General features: G+C 40.6%; 1 protein-coding gene across 3 annotated transcripts in view; it reads right to left on the reverse strand.

Moving 5' to 3' along the window:
- The window catches only part of nedd4a (NEDD4 E3 ubiquitin protein ligase a), a 42752-nt gene that overhangs the window by 11835 nt on the left and 8417 nt on the right, over positions 1-22500 (reverse strand). The window contains exons 3-9 of one of the 3 annotated variants that reach the window (XM_046864324.1): positions 19427-19505; positions 19256-19294; positions 14550-14603; positions 2509-2559; positions 2137-2198; positions 1890-1992; positions 369-532 (exon numbers count right to left, since the gene is read on the reverse strand). In XM_046864324.1, coding sequence (XP_046720280.1) covers positions 369-532; positions 1890-1992; positions 2137-2198; positions 2509-2559; positions 14550-14603; positions 19256-19294; positions 19427-19505 — 552 coding nt within the window. Of the gene's footprint in view, positions 1-368; positions 533-1889; positions 1993-2136; positions 2199-2508; positions 2560-9908; positions 11591-14549; positions 14604-19255; positions 19295-19426; positions 19506-22500 lie in introns of those variants that run through there. The other 2 variants (XM_046864323.1, XM_046864322.1) reach the window with 2 other exon arrangements.

Below are 22500 nucleotides of genomic sequence, written 5' to 3' on the forward strand. Positions count from 1 at the left end.
CCATACCACATTAGCCTAACAATTCTAATAACGATTAACAATTGGATACAGTATAAATAAAAAATTATAATATCTTTTTTTAAAGGTTATTTAAGTTTCATGTTGTTTCTAATTTAATTTTTAGACATACGTTAATTTTTTTGTTTTACTTTATTTTATATATAAAAATTAGGTGTATATATATATATATATATATATATATATATATATATATTAGGTATATAGTGAAGAACATCTTTGGCAGGTTTTACAAGAGGCACAGCGAAGTATTCCATAAAGCCCACTTTACACAGGTTCTGTATTAAAGGATGAAGATGTAACATTAATCACAGTGTTTGTTTCGGTAAAGTGTAGATCAGTGTAATTACTGTATAGTGGGTCTGTGCCACTGTGTGGTTCGGTTCTCGTGGTTGACGTAGTAGGTTCTCCCGAGGTTGTCCTGCCTCTCCTCCCAGCCAGGGGGCAGCGTGGGCAGCTGGTGAGGTTGGCACGGCCCGCACACGTCCTGACTCTCCAGGAACTCCCACCCGGGCTGCAAGACAAAACCTCCGATCAGTGAATTACACTTGCTACGCAAACAATCTTACTGACATAGCTGAAGATGGACAGCTGGACACATCTGGAACGTTAAGATCGACGGAACATACATCAGCTGCACAAAAAAAATCCCATAATGAACCACAGCAAAATGTTTTTGTGCTTAATACCGATACTATACATAATATACCCACAATGCACTTCCGACTTTTTCTCATGGTTCCGACCCGCGATTTTGAATTTATTTCTGCCAGTTTGGTTCTGTTGGGGGTGTAGAATAGGGTTTAGAGCTCTGTAGCAGAAGATCCTCCACTACAACTCATGTAAAGCAGATCTTCATGGAGCAGGTTTTGGGTCTCCTAGTTAAAGTGAAGAGAAAATGTCATGCTCCAGCAATGACAATGACTTTGCAATATCAGGGCGGAAAAGTCAGGTGTCCCAATACTTTGTCCCGAGAGCAGGGAGTGTGATGGACAATGACAGCGACGTGCTATTTCTATCTCAGGATGGGCGTCGCGTATGATTTTGTGGTCAGCCGTGCAGATTTCACTCTGGGTGAGGTGTAGAAGGCCAGCGGGGTCGTATGGATCCTCCCCCGAGGCCACGAGGCAAATATAACTCCAGACTCACAGGAATGGTGGCCGGCGCGTCGAAACGCGGGAGTCGGCGTGTACGCGGAACAATTTCACGCTTTCTCAGAAACCTTTCGCTCGAGTCGGACTACGCTGACGTGGAAACTTGGGACATCTGTTTACTGGACAACATGAAAGAAAGAGATTATGGTGTCCAGAAATTATTTTCTGTGAAAAATCCTCCCTTAGCATGAAGAACATTCAGTTCATTTCTCCAAACATTCAGCAGAAATACTTTGCTTGTGAAACCTGTCAAAGATGTTCTTCACTAGTTGAAGAACATCATCTATTACGATCGAGTTCATTTCCAGAGCAGGTGCAGTGACTGGGCAGGTGGTTTCCACGATACACACTCCAGACCACTGTTTTCCACAGTCCAGATGGAAGTATGGAATGGTAGCCATGTTGGTTTGGGATTCTAGCTTCCACCTCCATGTGTGACTGTGGGGGTGAGGTGGTGCGATCACATCTTCTCTCACATCTTCTCTCCTGTTCTCCATCTTACACAAAAGTTGACTCATCTGTCCACAGAACGTTCTTCTAGTCATTCATTGTCCAGTTCTTGTGTGTTTTTGTGTTAAGTTTGTTCCACTTAACCCCACTCCCCAGGTCTACCAGGTCTCGAAGCCCTCACCTTCAGATTAGTAACCCAGAGCCTTAACTTCTGAACCACCAAGACGCAAAATCAATGAAATCAAGGAAATATGCGTATCAGCTTACGTCCACTTCCTCAACCTGCTCCGTCTGCTCCTCCTCTGAACCGTTGTTCTTGGGCAGGTAGGTCATCTTTAACCTCAGGTGACCTTTCACTCTGGACTTGTGGCTGCATGAACAATAAAGCACGATTAAAGAAGGACCATTCGAATCTGGGGAACAGGAAGTGACATAACGAGGAGGTAATGCAAAATTAATGACTCCTAAACCCCAGAATGAATAAAAGAAACAGAAGGATGATGATAGAAAAAACCTTCTTGGATGGAGCAGAAAGTCTTTAAATGTGTACGGTCTCTCGCTGCCCAGAGCTTCTGTCTGGAACAAGAACAACAACAAAACCATCATGGAGTGCGAATACAGAGAAATCTATAAATGAGAAGCCTGCTGGTGTAAATATTTATGAGCGGGACCATGATGACGGCCACACACTCAGCAGATTTTCCCATTTACAGCATCAACAGCCAGCTTGGGGCCGTGACGTTGGGCTAAATAAGGGCTTTAACGCCTATAAATACACCGCTAAACAACATGTGGCGTCACACTGCAGCCGCTAATGCACACACACACACGCGTGAGGTCACGTGATGTCGCAGATTTTAAAAAAAGGGGAGTATCAATCACTCACTGGGATCTGATGCAGAGGAACGTCCACCTGACCCAGGAAGTCATCACGCGTCTAAGAGGGGAAGAGAGAGAGAGAGGGAGAGGAAAGAGAGAGGGAGAGAGAAAAAGAGAGAGAAAGAGGTTAATAGTTATGACGCAGTAAAATGACACTCGGCCCTGTACTGTTTCTGTGACACGTCAGTGCTGAAACTCTCCAGAACTGAAACTGTTCCTAGAACAACCCGAAAAGTCCTGCTTCTGAAATTTCACTCATTTATTAAAACCTGAAATAAATGTGAAAATGCTCTCTCACACACACACACACACACACACACACACACACACACACACACACACACACACACACACACACACACAGTGTGTATGGGGTTTCGTGCTTGCTCAGCCGGATGGCTTCACACACACTTCTGCTGCGGCGGGCTTTACCATAATGCAACTGTTACACAGCAAATGCTACATTGAAGGAGGTGTGGCCTCAGTCTGTCAGTCTCAATAAAGAAGGCGTGGCCTCAGTCTGTCAGTCTCAATAAAGAAGGTAAGACCTCAGTCTGTCAGTCCCAATAAAGAAGGCGTGGTCTCTGTGATTGTCATTTACTAAAGGGGCGTGGTCTTGGTGTCTGTCAGTCTTACTGAAGGAGGAGTGGCCCCTGTTTCTGTCAATCTCACTGAAGGAGGCGTGGCCCCTGTTTCTGTCAGTCTTACTGAAGGAAGTGTGGCCTCTGTGCCTGTCAGCCTTACTGAAGGAGGCGTGGCCCCTGTGTCTGTCAGTCTTACTGAAGAAAGCTTGGCCTCTGTGCCTGTCAGTCTTACTGAAGGAGGCGTGGCCCCTGTTTCTGTCAGTCTCACTGAAGGAGGCGTGGCCCCTGTGTCTGTCCGTCTTACTGAAGGAGGCATGGCCTCTGTGTCTGTTAGTCTCACTGATGGAGGCGTGGCCTTTGTGTCCATCATAATTCATGACCTACAGAAAAAGCTAAAACTGTTGAGATTTTTCATCATGCATCGTGATGTGCGACACATTTCACCTCAGATGGAGAGACACGAGGAAAGGAGAGGTGAGAAAAAGTCCTGGCTGCAGGACACGTATGCCGAGTTTAAATCTGTCCTGGTGGAAATTCCTTACGAGTCTTACTGTGAATAAATTTACTGGGAAAATATGCAAAAGCCAAAAGAAAATTAATAATAAAATAGTTTTTCAGAGCAGAGCACATGCAGAAACCTGAGCCGCCTGTTTTTGGAACAAATAATATCCAGTTTCGAAATTTTTATTTTCCAGCTGCTGACCCGCATAAACATCTCAACAGGTCAGCAATAATGAATGTTAAATCAGTGCAAACACACTCCTCTCCCTCCACTTCCCCAGTGAAAACACACAAACACAAACACACTAATAAACATATTTCTGCAGCACGAGCCACAGCCTTAACTGAAGACGTGGTTTTGTACTTTTTGCTCTCAACGTGTCTTTTTTTTTTCACAGCAGGCACACATTTGCTCAAAATTAGGGTCCTAAACCACAAAGCAACAGGAATGCAGTGTGTTCAGCTCTCTCTCTCTCTCAAGCAGATCTGAGTCACATTTTTCAGCTCTGAGACGAGAATAACTCGAATGAGAACAAGCAGAGAGCTTATAAACACAGCTGCTCCGCAAAACACTCATTTAAACCACATTAGAGTTCAGGGTCCTTAATGAAGCCAAATTGTGTTTTTCACAAAAGTCATCATTATTCGATGATATAACACACACTCGTTATCAGAGTGTAATGACGAGTCAAACACTTCAAAACCAACAGAGCATTTTACAACACCACAGTTCTCTAAATAAAATGGGTGTGTCTTAATTATTCATGAACACCATCATTTATATGCTTGTGACTTGGGTGGCATCTGGATTACTCATACCTCCATCCGTCCATCCATAATCCATCCATTGATCCATCCATCCATCCATCCATCCATCGATCCATCCATCCATCCATCCATCCATCAATCTATCCACTCAGATTACCATTTATTGGGCCATCCATCCATCAATTTTTCAACCTATACACTCATCTTAACATTTATTGGGCCATTCATCCATCCATCTATCCATCAATCCATAATCCATCCATCTATTCATCAATCTATTCACTCATATTACCATTTATTGGGCCATCCATCCATCCATCCATCCATCCATCCATCTATACACACAACTGCCCATCAATTAGGCCAATTATCAGTTCACTTATTTATTTATCAATCTATCCACAAAGCCATCCATCAGTTTATCCATCAGCCCATCCTTCACCAACCAACAGACCTTCTATCCATCAATCCAATGATCAATCCATCCACTCACCTATCTGCTAATCCACTGAGCCATCCATCCATCCATCCACCCATCCACCCATCCATCCATCCATCCATCCATCCATCCATCCATCATGCAACTTTCCACACAGCTGGCCATTCATCCATCCCACCAACAAGCTATTTATCCTTCCAGCCATCCATCTTTAATTTAGCTGTTCATCCATTCGTACACCTACAAGTCCATCCATCTACCCATCATTCCATCTATCCAAACAAGAATATATCATTAAATACACTATCAGAACAATACAGTAGGAAATGCAGTCCACTTCTTCACTGGTCCCACACAGACAAGTGTGTTCGCATGAAAGTGTTTAAAATGTATCCCTTTGAAAATGTATCAATCGTAACATCAGTGGGAAATACGATCTCACAAATTCAGAATGTCTGCCCTCTTCTGAGCCTTCTACACGACTCTGTCATCGCTTCGGCTATTTTACAGAGAGCACGAGTGCTTTATCGGCCACCTTTTCAGACGCGGTGAGCAATAACAGCAGTGGAAAAATGTTCGGCGTAATTATCCGGAGCGGTTCAGCCTGGCTTGCGTTAGTGAAACACCAGGGGAAAAAGTCAAGCAATGCCAAATCTTTGAAGCTCAAGCTCTATGCTGTGTGCTTGAATCGAACCCACTTTTGATCATTAAGGAACTCGATTTTCATCCGCCGCCTCTCGGGCTACAGCGAGAGGCACGAACATTATCCTTTAGAGCATTTGAACCAATGCAGCACTCAGACCCTCCAGGATATTCTCCGGAGCTGCGTCGGGGTTCATTGGGCTTATCGGTCAAGCTGGAAACACTCTGATGTTATCTGATATAGAAAGCTTTGAATCATGGGATATGGTAAGAACATTGCTTCCAGGCCACCAGAGTAAATAAGGTTCATGACCTGTTCCATTCTGTTCCAGCTTACAAAAAAGTGAGCAAAAAAACTCAATAAAAAAAAAAAAGATTATATAATAAAATATGAGTCATATGTCTGAAACTAAACCCAATCTCCTCTATAGTGCTGTATATGGAAAAGCATTTTTGAATTCTAACAAAAGAGCCCCATTCCTTATATTAGTTCACTCGTTTATACCCATTCCTCCATCCATCCAGCTTACTATTCATTAGGCCATTTATAATCCATCCATCCATCCATCCGTCCGTCCATCCATCCATCCATCCATCCACCCAGCTTACTATTAATTAGGGCATTCGTAATTAATTTCTCCATCCATCCATCCATCCATCCATCCATCCAACTTACCATTCATTAATCCATCCATCCATCCATCCATCCATCCATCCATCCATCCATCCACTCAGCTTACTATTCATTAAACCATGAAAGGATGGATGGATAAAGGAATGAATTATGTTTAATGAATTATTAATTATGTATATATTTATTGAGGGTTAAGGGCCTTGCTTTAGAACCCAAGAGTGGAAGCTTGGCGATAATGAGGCTTAAACCACCGACCTTCCGAGCAGTAATCCAGAGTCTTAACCACTTCCCCTTAAAGTAGCCTACACTTAGCAGAGAATGGTTTCGATCCATCAACCTCAGGGTTAGGGACCGGCATGCTTCTGCTGTACGATTCCCTGATGGGACTTAAACCCACAATCCCTGGCTTAGGATTCCAGTGCTTCATCCATTAGACCACTGCGACACTGGGATATGCATAAAATAAATAAATAATAATAATATTCTTTAATAAATAAATAATATGATATATATAAAATAATAATAATGGTGCTATAATTGTTCCCAACAGAGTTTTAGGATGATGGGACCCGCAACCTTATGTTATGTTACATACTTTTGTACATCGCTCTGGATAAAGGCGTCTGCTAAATACCGTAAATGTAAATGCAATGTCAGTGTACCAGTTTGCTCATTTATATTCATTGCCATATTGTGAACTCAACTTCTATAGGGGTTTAGTGAACGAGGCAGCAATTTAAAATACAGCTCAAGCGTTTATTTTCTTTTTCCCTGTCGATTCATAGCAGCAATATGAACGGTATTACTGTAGCGCTACATCTCCAAGCTTTGGCTCAGTTTAGCATCTAAAACCTACAAAACTGATTATATGATTGACTCACTTCCTGCCCATGAGTTGACTGCAATACGACGGTCGTTGAAGCAGACTAAGAGCCCCGTTCCATGTTGATTACAACCCACTGTCAATCAAACAAGCCACGGCACAAATAAATGTATTGTAAAACATTCTGAATCCTAAACCTGAAATTCGTTTTACTTTATTAACAAACCTAACGGCAAGCAAGTGCGAAAATCTTTTAATCGCCCTACACAGGATATAATTTGCCATTTTTAAAACCCAGCCCTGCGGTTTGCCCTTTTCCAACCACACTAGTTTCAACCGGGTTAGTGGTGCAGCTGGCGTTTTGGCGCACGCGCCTCATTTTTTTTCTTTGAGGGCCTGTTAAGACTGCGAGGTGGCATGTTGTGATTCAAAGCTTTCTCGTTCGCAGCCGCCATCAGTGGCAGACATCAGAGAATCGCTTCCAGCTTGAGTGACAAGTCAAATCGTTGGCAACGCGGCGACGACAGCGGAAAAACAAACTCGGAGAAGGTTGAAATTTACACACACACATCTGCTACCTATTTACATCGCACGGACTGCCCTTGGCCTATCGGGAAAGTGTATGGCGGTGAGAAGGAAACTCCCGCCGAATGACCTTGAAGAGAATGCGTACGGTATCGAGGGTAACGCGTCTGAGTTTTCCTGGAGTGCGTTCCTTTGTATGGACGAGGAGTCCCAGCCATAAAACCTCAGCAGTAATTAGAAGCATTAATGTGCTGCAACGTGTCGTCATGTCTTAAATCTACTGTTTATGGGAACGTCATTCTTTGCATACAGAGCTAAGCCTCGACCTACTGCTGTTCTTGTCTGGGGAACCCCATGTGACTTCAAAGCAATTCAACTTCTTTAACCTTTCTCATTTCTTTCAGAGGATCATTGGTGGATTTACAGTCTATGTAGGGCCAAGCATTCATATATTATTACATTACATGTGATTTAATGTAAAGGTAAGGGTTAAGGGCCTCGCTCAAATGTCCAAGAGTGGCAGTTTGGCGATGCTGGAGCTTGAACCCCCGACCTTCCGATCACTAACCCAGCGTCTGGGTTAACCACTAATCCACCACTGCCCCCATTTCTGATTCTTTTTCTATAATGATCCAGCATTGAGTGTTCTTTTCTGTGCTAAATAAATATATACATACACCAATCCGACCAAGACATAACATTCTGACATTATAACATTCTGAGCGGTGAAGTGAAAAACACTGATGATCTCGTCATCATGGCAGCTGTTAGTGGTTGGATTTATTTATTAGACAATAAGTGAACATTTCGTCCTCAAAGTTGATTTAAGGAGCAGGAAAAAAGGGCGAGCGTAAGGATTTGAGCGAGTTTGACAAATTGTGAAAAACTGCAGCTCTTGTGTGGTGTTCCTGGTCTGCAGTGGTCAGAATCTATCAAAAGTGCTCCAAGGCGACAGGGTCATGGGCAGCCGAGGATTCTTGATGAAAGTGAGGAGTGAAGGCTGGTCCGTGTGGTCTGATACAACAGATGAGCTCCTGGAGCTCAGACTGCTGAAGAAGTTCATGTAAAATGGGACCAACACAATATTAGGAAGGTGGTCATAATGTTATGCCTGATAAGTGTACATACTTAGTACATACTTCAAGATATGTTCCTGATAAAGATCCAACCAACCATCAGATAATAGTATTCTAGAAAAACACTATATGGTAAAAGCACTTGCACACCTGATCTTCCCCCAAACTGTTATCACTAAGTTGAAGGCACACAATTATATTAGAAATAATATCTTTGAAATTTTTCCTTCACTTAAACTACGAAACCCAAACCTGTTCCAGCGTGACAATGTGCACAAAGCCAGTCAATTTTATAGTCGGGTGTCCACCAACCTTCGTCCACTATACTGCAGAATAAATAAATGTTAAAAAAGCGTACAAATCCACACAGTATGAACTGTTATACAGTCTTAATGCAGGGAGTCATGGACTGAAAAAAGCCCGATATTCTTAATAATAGAGATGTATTCGAGACTCAAAATAGGGACGTGAGGCGCATCAGAGCCTAGAAATACCCAGTCAGCCCCAACACACCCCTCCCGGACCCCAGCAGCTGACTTCGAGCCATGTGCACTCCGCTCAGATCACATCGTTAAATTTGAGTCGCTGGCGCTGGTGCATTTCAGTGCCGAGGCCAGACAATCTGGAGACAGGCAGCTCCATATTTATCCTCCTGCAGAAGGCCCTATCAGCTGTCCGCTAAATTTAGCCACAAGGTAAACAGTTAAAAGGATTTCTCATAGTGCTAATAGAATAATAAAAATGGAGGGACCCCCTACCCGACCATATTTGTATACAAACACACCCCCACGACCACACACTCAGGGGTTGTGTGTCCGCAAACACACAACTACTTTGAATTTTTGAACAAGTGCTTCTGGAAGTGTTGTGTGAATGATTTCCAAGAAACATTAGTGCCAGACCTGAGGGATAGATCAACCCCATGATCGTACAGGGCTGAAATCTGAACAATCACACTCAGGTTGAGTTCACCGAAGTGACGGTTTACAAGCAAACTATTTCCTATAACATGTCTATTAGACAATGGCTTCAAATTGCTATTAAAGGCTTTTTTTTGTTCCAAGAAATCATTCCGTATATAAAATCCATCTATTTGCCTATAAGTTATACGCTATAAATAGAAGCATGTAAACGATCCGGTGTTGTAAAGTTAACTCACGTCATATAAGCAACAAATATTAAAAATAAAAATGAGCTGCTATTTTTTACTGAACCCATGGAACCCAAGGAGGAACCGAGGCATCAAGATCTACCATCATTCCTAGCAATAACAGACACTAAACTTATAATTTTTTAAAAGGTTAACACAAATCTTTTCAACAATCTATTCCATAATTATAGGAAAAAAATTATCTTTTGTCATGTATTTTCTTTCTTTCATTAACCGAGCCCCCCCGAAGGATCATAATGCTTACCCCAGAGTTTATAAGAGTCTCTTCGTTTTTATCACTGGCGCTGGTGTACTTTGTCGAATCCAGCGTTTTTACGCCATTCCCCCGAGACACGTGTATATGCACATGTGCCGCTCCGTTCGAGCAGCTGAGCTGCTTTGCGTTTGACATATGACATGATATTCCAGAGTTCAAGTAAGGCACCTCGAGGGAAATGCTCCTCTGCAAGCCCGGGTGAAAAGCAATTTCCTGCGATTTACCCATTGTCGGACATGTGTGGTGTCTTTTCTCTGTCGCTAACTTCCCCGTCGGAAGCAGGCAGGCTGAGGTGCTACGACACAGTTTAGCATTTGCCTCCTCGGGCTTGTCCGAGGATTTAGAGCAGTCAAAGTTGACCACAGTTCTTGCCGCGCTTCCTTTACCAGGTGGAAGCGGGGGCTGGGTTGCGGAGTGTGCCAGGACACTGGAGTGCCTCTCAGATTGTTCAGATCTTATCGTCGAGTCAGTTGAAATGCTAAAATGCAGGATAGGCTTGGCATCCCGAACCTCTGGCTGACAGCTGCTCTTGGAAAGTCTCACGCCGTTCACCGCCGAGGCAACCGAGATCTTGGGCTCGTCCGGAGATGCATCTGTTGGGGACAGCTGCAGCTGGTGTGAGGTCTGAAAAGGCCCACGGGCAGACAGTGGAAGCAAAGGAGTCGCCACTGGACTAATGGGTGAAGCCGGTGGTGTGGTGCAGGGACTATGTGGAAAAATGACCAACGAGGAGCAGCGACGCAACGGAGCCTTGGTCCTCCGAAGACATGTGCCTTTTTCATGGGCTATCTTGCGCTCAGTGACATCCGGATCGAATATGCTGTTGCTGCTGCAGTAGCCCACATCGCTGGCCATGCTGCTGCTGCACGATCCTCCGTCAGAGCTGCCTCCAGCACTTCCGTCACCAATCCCAGAATCGGGTTCCTCTCCTCCAACGCTGCAACATTCTCCATCCAAATTTTGCCTGTTTGAAGACTGCAAGGAAATCTGCAGCGTGCTCTTCCTGTTTCCGCCGCTGCTGTTCACCTTGGGCACAAATACAGTGGTATGGCGTTGCAGACTACCATAGTCTGGTGACAGAGGCGGCAGACCGAGAGCCAACTGCCCCGGAGTCACTTTCATATGAAATGAGTTGGGGTGAGGCAGGGGCTCTGCAGGGCTCCGAGCAGGTGTCCCAAGCCCGTCCTCTACCTCATGGCTGCAGCTTTCAGACAGAGGATCAGTGTTGCTTCTCCTCGAAGCAAAATGCAGGCGCAGGCGGCGTGCCATTCAGCTTGACCCCCTAATCCCAAACATGCATTGTGGAAAAAAAAAATTGCTAATTGCAATAAAAAAAAAACTTATAAAAAAGAATAATCACAAGACGAACAACACAACTGTTCTGAGTCCCAAACTGTGATTACAAAACGGTTGCACATAGCCAAAATAGCTCCAGTGACAAGTTGCATTCCTCTTGAGGTTCCTCCAATGCTAATGGCCAGTGCAGGTCAAATGTGCTGCATGGAGGAACCTATAGCGCTCCAAAGCGTTACAGCTAAACTCCTCGGTGGTCGATCTCTTTAAGGAGCTGAAATAAATTCCAGCTTGGAGTTTCTCAGAGGCAACCGCTCCGAGCAGGCACGAATACCCAGTAAGTACCCCCTCCTTTCTGCAAAACAGTCAGAGCTCAATCCTGCTTTAACTGCACCTTTGCAATTTTGCAAAAAAACCTACCCAGAGCCAATGGCCTTGCCCCCACCCCTTTAAAAAAAAAAGGAAAAGCAAACACCCAGCTTCTGGTCAGCATGCTGCAAAAACAACAGGCTTCTGTGCCTGACTATTTGAAAGAGAGAGCGAGCTGTAACTTGCCTGCCTCTGTGCCAAGCTCTGATTCCCCCAGAGCTGCTGTGTGCTCATATTTTTACCACTGGTGGAGTTAAATTACAGCAAATAAAGCAGAATGGGTTTCGGACTTAATTCTGTATCAAACTTCGGATCAGGTTTCCTAACTGCCGGGCTTGTGGAAATGTTTAAGAAGCCGGCAGTGGGATTCTATGCACTGCAAATGGTTTACAAACACACTGCCTGATTCATGGCATACTGTAGACTAAAACATAAACAGAAGAAAAAACCTGAACTTTGTGTGAACTTCGGATCGAACGTGTTCTTTGCTCCATATTAAGGTTAATGTGTTGAAGAGGATCTAAAGAGCCCTCTTTACTCGCATGGGCTTGTGCCACTTTGCTTGTCATTCGAGCTATCCCGTGGCAGCCAGTGATGGCCTTTAAGCCTGTTCATCTGTCAATGCCATTTCGCCACCATCAATCAGATACAATTGTACGCAGAAGAGTTATTCCAGACCTTCCAAGTCAGTAAACAGTCCCTCTGAGCATTATACTGAGAGGAACAATAGTCGAGGGAGTGCTTTAATAGAGTGAATAAGAGATTTATACAAGTTACTAATAAGGCTTCTCATACAAATTTCTATTTTATTATATATATAAATAGTAGTATGACATTTTCTCTTCAATTAAACGATATGCTTTTTTTTTATATTGGTTGGAGTGAAAGATCTCCTGCTGTAGAGCTCCAACCCTACTGAACATGAAGAATGTGAACGCTGACTCCACCCCAGGCCTCCTCACCTTCTCACCCACATCAGTACCTGACTTTACTAACCTTGTGGCTGAGATCATAAACACCACGAGTCTATAAAATGTACTTCATTATTATCTACATTCTACCCTGAAGATAAACCTGATTCCCTCAAAGCCTGCACCAGATTGATGTGTATTACTGCTCAGGTTCTCAGTGTTTTGTCTCTTCAGAGTCAAATGTGGGTTTTTTTTTGTTTTTTTGTTTAAGGACTGAATATTTCCTAATTCATTCATGAATAATACACCATGACTGTTTTTATTAAGAACATCTGTACATCTTAGTCATTACAGTCAATTCTGACTCTGTAGTTTGTGTATTTTAAAATTCAGTTTCTGTGCAATTTTGACAAAAAATAAAGTTTTGTGTTATTTTGAGTTCAAATTAATTTTCTGTGCAATTTTCAATTATAATTCATGGTTTTAGTGCGTTTTTAGATAACTCGACTTCTTTGTAATTTCAAGTGATTGTTCTTGTGACATTTTAGGAAAATCGATATATTTTGTGTCATTTTGTGTAATAAATCTTTTTTGAACATTTTAAGTAGAAATTCAAAGATTTAAGGTCATTATGAATAAAAATTCAAAGATTTTTTTGTCAAATCGAGTAATAAGTCAACGTTTTTTGTCATTTTGAGTACTAATTCATAGTTTTTGTGCAATTTTGACTGTAAATTAAGTTTCTGTGTCATTTTCAATAACAATTTGCGGTTTTAGTGTGATTTCTATGAATTCCCCGACTTCGTTTTAACTTTGAGTGATATTGTTTTTGTGCATGTTTTTAGGTAATTTTGAGTATTAAAGTAGTAAGTTTTTTTTTACTTTAAGTAGAAATTCAAAGAGTTAGTGTCATTTAATTTTTATTTTTAAGATTTTGTGTCAATTGAGTAATAAGTCAAAGCTTTTTTTCATTTTAGTAAAAAGTCAAAAATTTAGTCTCATTTTGAATAAAAATTCATAGTTTTTATATCATTTTAAGTAATAATTTATAGTTTTTGTGTACTTTTGACTAATGATTCAGTTTCTGTGTCATTAGGAATAATGATTTATAGTTTTAGTGCAATTTTGAGTATTAACTCAAGGTTTTTGTGTCATTATGAATATAAATTCATACATTTTGTGTAATTTTAAGTAAAAAGTTTTTGTGTCACTTGGAGTTAGATTAGGTTGTTAGATTTTAAGTAATAACTCATAATCTGGGCAATTAATATTAAGTAATATTTATTAGTAGCTATAACTCCTGGAAGAATATTCTCAGTGTTGGAATGTGGTTCTGCTCCTCACCCTGTGGAAAAGTTTCCAGGTTTGTTGCAGAAACGTTTCTTTTACACGTGTATAAGCAATAATGATGCACTGCCTTTGGTCAATAAGTTTCATTTTCTACTATTTGGCAACCTTTCGCCAGGACTCTCCCTCTCTCATGCACGCACACACTCACACACTCACACACTCACACGCACACACTCACACACTCACACACTCACACACTCACACACACTCATACACACTCATACACACTCATACACACTCATACACACTCATACACACACACTTTTGGAGGAGTGCTGCTGTTTGTGAAATGGAACACTAGTGGTATTATTCAGCAGTTTGTTTGACCTCTGCTGTGATTTACAGAGGAAACCATTCACAAGCGATTTAACACACAAAAAAAAGTCTGTAACACTCCACCGACTTTTTTACAGTGTTACTTTCACCCTCTGGGTGTATTTCGTTTCCAGTCCCTGCAGATTATAATAACAGCTCCTTGTCCATTCACTGCAAATTACAGCTCAGGTGAACTCCTGTTATTCAGGCACGAGCCCAAAGGTAACAATACGCCGAGCTCTAGAGCCGAACTCGACACGTTTCAGCGTAAACACTGCGATCTGCTGTCTTACACACACACACACACACACACACACACACACACACACACACACACACACACACACTCTGACCTTTCACACCAGTAAGAGTAAATAAAGAACACACTCACCAAACGATTCTCATCGAACACTTCGAGCAGCAGACGATGTTTTCGGGGATGAACCTGAAACAGAGACACAAATCGGCTCTCAGTGACGGACCTCAACGCAGAACTTTATTCTGTCGTTTAGAAAGAAAGGCGGATTTCTCTCTTTCTTAATATCAATTCACCTTTAAGGTCTCTAGACCTTACTTTGTTTCATTCATCCATCCATCCATCCATTCATTCATCCATCCATCCCTCGAATTATATTTACAGATCATTACTTTATTTCTTATAATATCTATAATCTTTTTGCATCCATCCATCCATCCATCCATCTCTTTATATTTATAGATCTTTCTTTCTTTCTTTCTTTCTTTCTTTCTTTCTTTCTTTCTTTCTTTCTTTCTTTCTTTCTTTCTTTCTTTCTTTCTTTCTTTCTTTCTTTCTTTCTTTCTTTCTTTCTTTTTCTCCTTTTTATATATCTATTAATCTTCTTTTCCATCCATCTGTTTATACCTATAGTTCTTTTCTTTCTTTCTTTCTTTCTTTCTTTCTTTCTTTCTTTCTTTCTTTCTTTCTTTCTTTCTTTCTTTTCCTTTTTAAATATATATTAATCTCTTTTCCATCCATCCATCCATCCTCGAATTATATTTACAGATCATTACTTTATTTCTTATAATATCTATAATCTTTTTTTGCATCCATCCATCCACCCATCTCTTTTTCTATCTTTCTATCTTTCTATCTTTCCATCTTTCTATCTATCTATCTATCTATCTATCTATCTATCTATCTATCTATCTATCTATCTATCTATCTATCTATCCTTTTATATATTTATAGATCTTTCTTTCTCAAACATCTGTGTGTTGTGTTCTGTGTTGTGGTGTGTGTTATGTGTTGTGGTGTGTTGTGGTGTGTGTTGTGTTGTGTGGTGTGTGTTGCGTTGTGTGGTGTGTGGTGTGGTGTGTGTTATGTTTTGTGTGTTGTGTTTTGTGTTGTGTGTTGTGTTATTTTCTCTCTCTCAGTTGTATTGATGAAAGTGATCTCACACACAGAAGCTCATTTACATAAATACATTCCTAACAACACTATTTGATTTTTATATCTTTCCTGAACACAATCCACACACACACACACACACACACACACACACACACACACACACACACACACACACACACACACACTGACTATACAGTATCAGTCTCTGCCTCTACGGTCACATGACCTCAGTTATATCACACGGACTCGCTAATCTTTTACCAGCATTTAAAATAAAAGACATTTAGATGATGATCAGTGTGTAGATCACATGCTGCAACCTTCTGACTCCAGTTCCCTCACAATGTTACAGTTACAGCTGGTTTTAATGAGGTGTTAATGAGAGTCTGTGTGAACGATGATGTGTAGGATCCTCGTAGTGGATCTAAAGATTGTGTAAAGATATTTATTAGATTTCAGGTGACAGGTTACTGAGTGACTCTTTACATCGAAGACGCCGTGAACATCACGTGACCTGCACGCGTCAAACTAAAACGTCAGATAACCAGATGATCAATCCAAATCAGTTGCTGCACAAGTCAAGAACAGTAGTGTCTTTTCACAAAGTGTGTGTGTGTGTGTGTGTGTGTGTTGTAAATGGACAGTGACTCATAATCCTCAGTAAAGTCCACCAGCAGACAGTGTCGAGTCTGTTTTAGCTCTGTACTAAGACAGGGAGACTCCAGGACCCGTTGTTTTAGAGAACATGTAGCACGAGTGCCATCCGACATGTAGCGCACTATTTCACAATTACTTCAAGATACAGTGATTCCACATTTTTCCACATTTTTCGTTATGTTATAGATTTTTTTTCCAAAAATGGATTCAATTCATTATTCTCCACAAAATTCGACTAACAAAACACCGTAATGACAACGTGAGAGGAATCCGTGAATTTATTAAAAGTAAAAAAAAAAAAAAAACGGGGAAAAAAAAATAGCATGTCAATCTTTTATACCTGTGTGTCTTTTTTTTCTCTTTATATTTATTAATATTTTCTTTCTTTTTTTTATCTATCAATCTTCTTCTCCATCCATCTGTTTATATTTATAGACTTTCTTTCTTTCTTTCTTTCTTTCTTTCTTTCTTTCTTTCTTTCTTTCTTTTTCTCCTTTTTATATATCTATTAATCTTCTTTTCCATCCATCTGTTTATACCTATAGTTCTTTTCTTTCTTTCTTTCTTTCTTTCTTTCTTTCTTTCTTTCTTTCTTTCTTTCTTTCTTTCTTTTCCTTTTTAAATATATATTAATCTCTTTTCCATCCATCCATCTCTTTATATTTATAGATCTTTTCTTTCTTTCTTTCTTTCTTACATTTATTTTATTCCTACAACTGAGCAGCGCCGGGGTTAAGGGCCTTGCTCACGGGGCCAATTTGGTAACGATACGATTCCCCACATTGCTATTTGATTTCCATTCGATTCAACACATTGCGATTCAATGCGATTGGTTCAGACATACAGCAAATCATCAATTTACTTAAGTGCCTTCTGAATTAATAATCCCAGAGGTTTTTTCATGTTGTGTGTGCAGGAAGTTACAGCTCTACCTCTGCCATGTTAATCTGTATTCTATGTGACTCTCAGGACACGCCTCGGTCTCCGTAGTGTTGTGATGCGTCATATTCACGTAGCAGCAGCGGGAATATACTGTACATCGTCTCACTGTATTCTCACGTACATTTTATTCAGCAATTGTTTATTTTCTTTAAAAAAACATGTTTTGTTTTAACTGTCTCAGATTATGTGGCTAGAGAGAAAACATAAACCTACTGACCAATCAGAATTCGACAATTCGTGAATTAGCGGCGAATGAACTCATTCGTGTGGCGACGACCGCAAGCGATCTCGTGTAAGAATCAATGCTTTGGGCCAAAATTCTCCCTGCAACTCACTTCCTCAAATGTTACACCTATGACGTGACTTTTGCCCCCACCCCCTCACCCCTTCTCCCATGATCCAGGAAAGGAGGTTTCTTGAGGGTTTGTCTGAGGGTTTGTGGAGCGTTCTCCCTGACCACCACCTCTCTCGCTTTCTGAACCTGCAATTTCCCCTTACAAGAACCTTCACCTTAAGCAAGCTAATTAGAACCCCGTTAATGCTACATGTGCATATCTGGCAACCCGGGGAAAAACACTCATCTCGTTTCTCATGACATCTATCTGATGATAGTCTCGATCTCGTTCTATCTGATGAATAAACCCTGATTTCCGGGAGCTATGATGCTCTAGCCGGACCTCGGAGGAATACAGGTAGTACAATCCCAAGATAGAGCCGAGATCCTTGTTTCAAAGATCAGGTGATTTCCAGGTTCACATGCTGAAGCCTTTTCCTCTTCCCAGTAAAATAAAGACACCAAAGACACTGCTGTCCCCTGCTGGGAGCACACGGTACGCTACACCAACACCAACACCGGGAACACGCCACTCCATCGGACACGATGTGAACACCTGAGCATAATATTGGTGTGTTTTTCCATTTGCTCTTATAATGAAGATCTTCTTCTTCTGAGATGTTCCACTAGATTAATGGAGTGTGCTTGTGGAGATTTGTTCAGCTATCGGTCAATAGGTCAATGAAGCTCTACAGCATGATGAGATCCTCCAAACTTCCTGAACCCGGAGAGCCTTTCGCACGACTCTTGGATACGAGCTATAGTTAGAATCACATGTTACTGGGGAAGTGTCACAATTAGCGAGGCATTGTTAACTGTCTCACATCCTCTGTGCCTCAATTCCTAATTGAACACGAGCCAGGAGGTGGGACGGGCTCTGGTTCCATAAAGGCCCTGCAGGTGATCGGAGCGAGGAGCTCGACATGTTCCTCGGTTCCTCTCGTGCAACATGAACTCCATCCTGCTGAAATGATCCTGTTTTTTTCCCTAATTTAAAACTTTTGAAAAACCATAAAAATACCTTTTATACCCATATCCTCTCCCTCCCCCCTCATTATGTGTGTGTGTGTGTGTGTGTGTGTGTGTGTGTGGTCACTTGTGGTCATTACATTGAATTATTATAAGCAATAACCTGACTAATGGTCCGGCGAAAAAACAGCCGCGACTCTCGAGCCTCATTAACACGCCTCTACAGTGTTCAGGTTAACATTTAACCGAGCCCTGTTTGTTTTATGCCAAGTGTGTGTGTGTGTTGTGTGTGTGTGTGTGTGTGTGTGTACATGTGTACGTGAAGAGATAAGAGTATGATGGCAACTCATAGGCAAAAGCACTAAAGCTGTTCTGCGAGATAAGAATAAGTACATGGCTGCAAAAGCTGAACTGTGTGTGTGTGTGTGTGTGTGTGTGTGTGTGTGTGTGTGTGTGTGTGTTTGTGTGTAAACTGAGCCGCGAGATTACCAAATACTACACAAGCTACCCAGAAATGTTACATGTTGCAATACGATACCACGGCGTCCGACCAGATTAGGTTGTTTTAAATTCTAGCTAGAGGAAGAGTTACCGTGGAAACATGCATAGCCCCGCCCCTTTGAGCACGAGTAACGTCAGCTAGAATTGTAATAACACTATATCATTAATTTCTAGTGTGATGTATATACTCGTTAAAATGATGAACGACGTTAAGGAACAGCTCCAGGATGTGTGTGTGTGTGTGTGTGTGTGTGTGTGTGTGTGTGTGTGTGTGTGTGTGTGTGTTGGGGAGGGGGCGGGTTTAAGAGTAAGCTTTACTTACTCTGAAATAAAATTCCTCGTTCCACTTCGGATCCAGCGTCTGAGAGCATGAGAAAGACGGAGAGATAGCGAGAGAGAGAGAGAGAGAGAGAGAGAGAGAGAGAGAGAGAGAGAGAGAGATTAACAGCAGAACAACAGACAGTAAGTGAAGAGTGAATTTGAAGTCTTTCACCTTTTTGATGGTTTTGGTTTGAAGGCTGATCAGTTCTCCAGTCACAGGGTCATACAGGGACAGTCTGGTGTACGGGTCACTGCAAGAGTTACAATAAACATTATCAGTACATCAATACACACACACACACACACACACACACACACACACATGCACATGCACACATGCACATGCACACATGCACATGCACACATGCACACACATACACACAGACATACAGACATACACACACACACACACACACACACACACACACACATGCACAGTAAGAAAGAAAGAAAGAAAGAAAGAAAGAAAGAAAGAAAGAAAGAAAGAAAGAAAGAAAGAGTCCTAATAAAAGAAGAGTTGAAAGAATAGAGAGAACAGAAAGCAGGAGAAAGAGGGATGGTTCCTGTAACACACACCACATTACAGCTCGACTTTATTCTTCTAATCCCCACTCTTAGTCATTGTAGTCTACAGGCCAAAAGTATTGGGACACCCGTCATTCCCACCAGATGTGGTTCTTCTCTGATCTACTACCACAAACACGGCGACTCTTTATTGTATATGACGTCTCTGGATGTGGTTCCATGTAATTTTTCCTTTGCTTGAACTAGGAGACTCACACCTGTTCCAGCATGACAATACCACTGTGCACAAAGCTATCTCCATGAAGATCTGCTTTAACGGTAGTGGAAGATCTTTAGCTATAGAGTCATTGAAGACCTTTGGGATGAATATGAATGCTGACTGTTCTTCAGACCTCCTCACCTCACCTACATCAGTACCTGACTTTATCAACAATCTTGTAGCTGAAGAATCTGCACAACATCTAGTGGAACATCTCTCCAGAAGAGTGGATCTTATTATAACAGCAAATGGAGACTAAATATGGAATATGATATTCAAATTAAAGTGTTTCTGGAAAGTCTGAAAGCACTGGTCCCTACTAATCACTGTTCTTCAGAGGTCTGAGGAGGCCCTGTGCTGGGCCTGGTGGAAGAACAGAGTCCTCTGTACCCTCATGTGAAACGGGTTCATTATCTACCTGGGTTAATGTTGTCAAAACAAACGGAGCGAGCAGCAGTGATGTGAAGATAAGGGCAGGCCGATAAACTCCTCAGAGCAGTCACTAAGCTTCACCGAAAAACAAAAGAGGAATACTCTGAGAAACGATTTCACAAACGTCAAGTTAAAACTTCGACAATTATAGATAATGATTAGCTTTATTACTTAAAAGATGATTAAGGGGGAAAAACAGGACGAATTTATTTTGCAGATTTTTTCCCCCCTAGAAATTAGTAGCTAGAAAAAGTGTTTTTTTTTAGCCTTTTGTAATTTGTAAAACCGAGTCTTAAAAATGCACACATATACATTATATATATATATATATGCGCTCTAAAGATGGTTAAGGGGACAAATGTGACAAATTTCTTGCTGAATTTTAGAAAATATTACCTTCAAATTGACAACTAGAAATTTTTAGCTTGAAATTGATAGCAGAAAATGTTAGTTTGGAATTGATAGCTGTAAAATGTTAGCCTGAAATTGACAGGTAGAAAATGTTAGCTTTAAATTGATGATAACTAGAAAATGTTAGCTTGAAATTGATGGCTAGAAAATGTTAGCTTGAAATTGATAGCTGGAAAGTCTTAGCTTGCACTTGATAGCTTTAACTTGGTAGCTAGAAAATGTTAGCTTAAAATTGACAGCTAGAAAGTCTTAGCTTGAATGGATAGCTAGAAAATGTTAGCTTTAAATTCATGATAACTAGAAAATGTTAGCTTTAAATTGATAGCTAGAAAATGTTAGCTTAAAATTGATAGCTGGAAAGTCTTAGCTTGCACTTGATAGCTTTAACTTGGTAGCTAGAAAGTGTTAGCTTAAAATTGACAGCTAGAAAGTCTTAGCTTGAATGGATAGCTAGAAAATGTTAGCTTTAAATTCATGATAACTAGAAAATGTTAACTTTAAATTGATAGCTAGAAAATGTTAGCTTTAATTTGATAGCTAGAAAATGTTAGCTTGAAATTGATAGCTAGAAAATGTTAGCTTGAAATTGATATCTGGAAAGTCTTAGCTTGCACTTGATAGCTTTAACTTGGTAGCTAGAAAATGTTAGCTTAAAATTGACAGGTAGAAAATGTTAGCTTTAACTTGGTAGCTAGAAAATGTTAGCTTAAAATTGACAGCTAGAAAGTCTTAGCTTGATATTTATAGCTAGAAAATGTTAGCATAAAATTGATAGCTGGAAAGTCTTAGCTTGCAATTGATAGCTTTAACTTGGTAGCTAGAAAATGTTAGCTTAAAATTGGTGATAAAAAAAAGTCTAGCCTTTTTGTCATTTTTGTAACAAGTTTTGTAACTAAAAAACAGTTACTACAAATTTCTAACAAAAAAGGGGATATATATATATATATATATTTTAGGGCTGTCAATCTATGAAAATATTTATTGGGATTAATCGCATTATTGTCATGAGTTAACTTGTAATTAATCACATATAACTTTTCTCATCTTTAATACTCTAATCAACATGTTCATGTTCAAAAATATTGTTTTTTTGCAAATGTATGTTTATTATAAATTAATCCAAACTCAACATAGTGCATTTAGACAAAATATCCTTGTGAATGTTTTAAAGTAATTACGCTGTTTTAAATCACGTAAATCATCAGAACACCAAACGGAACTTTTGCTACGTTTCCACACGGACGCTTTTAATTGCCGGATGTGCGCGTCGTGGCAGATGTTGGTGCTGATTTAAGACTCGGCACATCGGTACAAGAAATGTTTAATGGTTGAAACCAATTTTTGGTGGAGTTTATCATTTTTTTTTTAGATATTTGAGTAAAGAAAGAACGTCATGACAGAATTTGTGTTGCCCTGAAGGTTTTAAAATGCTAAAATTAACGGTTACGGGGAGAAATTAATTTTTTAATTTTATGTTTTTATGTATATATATATATATATATATATATATATATATATATATATATATATATATATATACTGCAAAATTCTAACAAAAAAGGGACCTTAGAATAGAAGCTAAGCTTGTGATACTGCTATACACTACTGCTTCGATTGAA

The sequence above is a fragment of the Silurus meridionalis genome, chromosome 13 (assembly GCF_014805685.1).
Source record: "Silurus meridionalis isolate SWU-2019-XX chromosome 13, ASM1480568v1, whole genome shotgun sequence".
Lineage (NCBI taxonomy): Eukaryota > Metazoa > Chordata > Actinopteri > Siluriformes > Siluridae > Silurus > Silurus meridionalis.